Here is a 2,639-nt window from a genome sequence, read left to right as displayed (position 1 = left end):
AAAAAAAAAAAAAAAAGATTTAATGAGGGACAATACACATTAATAATACACGCATGTAAAAATGTCAAATTTAGCCAAATTGGCTACTTTTCATCTGTAGTCCCTTAATAAAATAAATAAATATAACTAAATAAAATGCAAAAATATGTCCCCTTTAATACATTTTGGGTTGTTATCTATTCTATAAACGTGATTTGCGCTAGTGAGCTAAGAATCTTAAAGGTACAGTAGAAAAAATAACCTTTTTATTCATGTCAGAAAGGGTGAAAAATGGCCATAAAAGGCTATATTTACATCTGTAGTCCCTTAATAAAATAAATAAATATAACTAAATAAAATGCAAAAATATGTCCCCTTTAATACATTTTGGGTTGTTATCTATTCTATAAATGTGATTTGCGCTAGTGAGCTAAGAATCTTAAAGGTACAGTAGAAAAAAATAACCTTTTTTTTTCATGTCAGAAAGGGTGAAAAATGGCCATAAAAGGCTATATTTAATAAACCGTGACTAACATTTAAAATCAACTCGAAGAAAAAATAAAATGCAAACGTGTTCCTTTTAATGCTTTTTTAGGATGTGATCTATTCTAAAAATGTGAACTGCATCAGTTAACTGAGAATCTTAAAGGTACAGTTGCAAAACAACCTATTTATTCAGATCTGAAAGGGTGAAAATGGCGATAAAAGGCTACATTTACATTTTTGGGGCAAGAAACCTTGACTAACATTAAAAATCAACTCCCAAAAGAAGAAAAAAGAAAAAAAAAATCTTTTAATGCTTTTAGGTTGTGATCTATTCGATAAGCATGAATTTCACCGGTTATCTGAGAATCTTAAAGGTACAGTAGCAAAAACAGCTTGTTTATTCAGATCAGAAAGGGTGGAAAATGGCCATAAAAGGCTACATTTACATTTTTGTGACAATAAACTGGACTAACATTAAAAAGCATGGCCAAGAAAAAATAATATGCAAAAATTGGATGTGGAAAATAGGATGTGATCTATCCAATAAACGCTCTTGACACAATGCAAATATGAATTATGAATTGCTCAATAATTTGTGCAATAAAACTAAGATGCAAAGGAGCATATTTTCAAATAGTCTTTTTTGTGGTTTCAACCACGAGCTCATTAACATATGACCGCCCACATTTACATATTCAGCATGTCATTCTGATGAACAATGTGAATTGCACCAGTTAACTGAGAATTTTAAAGGTACAGTAGCAAAAACAGCCTGTTTATTCAGGTCAGAAAGAGTGAAAAATGGCCATGAAAAGCTACATTTACATTTTTGAGCCAATAAACCTTGACTAATATTAAAAAGTGGCTCCAAGAAAAAATTAAATGCAAAAATATTTCCTTTTTGATGCTTTTTAGTATGAGACCTATTCTATAAATGTGAATTGCATCAGATAACTGAGAATCTTAAAGGTACAGTATAGCAAAAACAGCCTGTTTATTCAGATCAGAAAGGGTGGAATATGGCCATAAGAAGTTATATTTACCAAAAAACATTGTCTAACATTATAAATCAACTAAAGAATGCAACAATATGAATTGCACCAGTTATCAAAGAATTAATGGTACAGTAGTAAAAACAACCTATTTATTCAGATCAGAAGGGTGAAGAATTTCCATAAAAGGCTACATTTACATTTTTGAGCCAGTTAACCTTGACAAACTCCCAATATGAAATGCAAAAATATGTTCCTTTGAATGCCTTTTAGGATGTGATCCATTCTATAATTTCTTTCGGTACAATGCAAACATGAATTGCTTGGTAATTTATGCATTTTCAAAGCCATTGGTTGCACAGGTTTGCTGCAGTCTTCTGGATTTATGTCTGCTTTTATATCATCTAATCCCCTTTAATTCATGCGACCTGTTTGATCGGCTAGGTATTGAACATGTGAAAGGATTCAGAGTGCATCTGGAGGACAAGAATCCCGAGGGAAAGCAGTGCCAGCACATGATCCTAAAGGATCCGCGACAGCTTAACTTCTCTTACAAAACCGTTGTAAGTATAATATGCTTTATATTAGACACAAAATTTAGTGGAAATGAATTTTTGTGTTCATATTCATCTGTTTTTCCCAACAGAGGATGAGCTCACAGCCCTTCTCTGGTCTCACCTTTGAGACGGACTACATGGTCAGAATCGTACCGTTTCCCACGTTCTTGAACGACAGCTTCTTTCCGCCATCTTTTCTGCGCACTAACAGTGAGTGTTAAGCCTGAAACGATACTATAAAAAACATGTTTGTGGCTTTATTTTATCCTACCTTTAGGAAAAAAAAAAATATATAATTAAATATTTATTATTATTATTATTAAATATTTATAAATATTAATGGCATTAAAAAACTATAATAAAAAAATATTATGGTACACAAAATGACAAATTACTTATTAGTTATTGTTTTATATTCTAACTTAATGGATATTTAACGTTAAAAATTACTTTAAAAATTGCCATCTTTTTTGCGCCAAAGTAAACATACTCTACAAAAAAAAAAGTGTTTCTGGCCATATTCTTTTAGGATTTTGGAAAAAAATATTTTTATTTATTTATTAAATGTTAATGAGGTTTTTACCAAAAAATATTTAGAATTATAATTAAAATCATTAAAACGTAT

General features: G+C 30.5%; 1 protein-coding gene across 1 annotated transcript in view; it reads left to right on the top strand.

Annotated features, from left to right (window-relative positions):
* Positions 1–2,639, top strand: part of LOC107657971 (interleukin-17 receptor D-like) — a 49,209-nt gene that overhangs the window by 32,454 nt on the left and 14,116 nt on the right. Inside the window, exons 4-5 of the mRNA XM_016446321.1 lie at positions 1,902–2,020; positions 2,104–2,224. Of these exons, the coding sequence (XP_016301807.1) occupies positions 1,902–2,020; positions 2,104–2,224 (240 nt within the window). The remainder of the gene's footprint in view (positions 1–1,901; positions 2,021–2,103; positions 2,225–2,639) is intronic.

Source organism: Sinocyclocheilus anshuiensis, unplaced genomic scaffold (genome assembly GCF_001515605.1).
Source record: "Sinocyclocheilus anshuiensis isolate Anshui unplaced genomic scaffold, SAMN03320099.WGS_v1.1 scaffold147, whole genome shotgun sequence".
NCBI classification, from domain to species: domain Eukaryota; kingdom Metazoa; phylum Chordata; class Actinopteri; order Cypriniformes; family Cyprinidae; genus Sinocyclocheilus; species Sinocyclocheilus anshuiensis.
The sequence above is the reverse complement of the archived record's forward strand: the minus strand, read 5'-3'. Positions and strand labels throughout refer to the sequence as shown.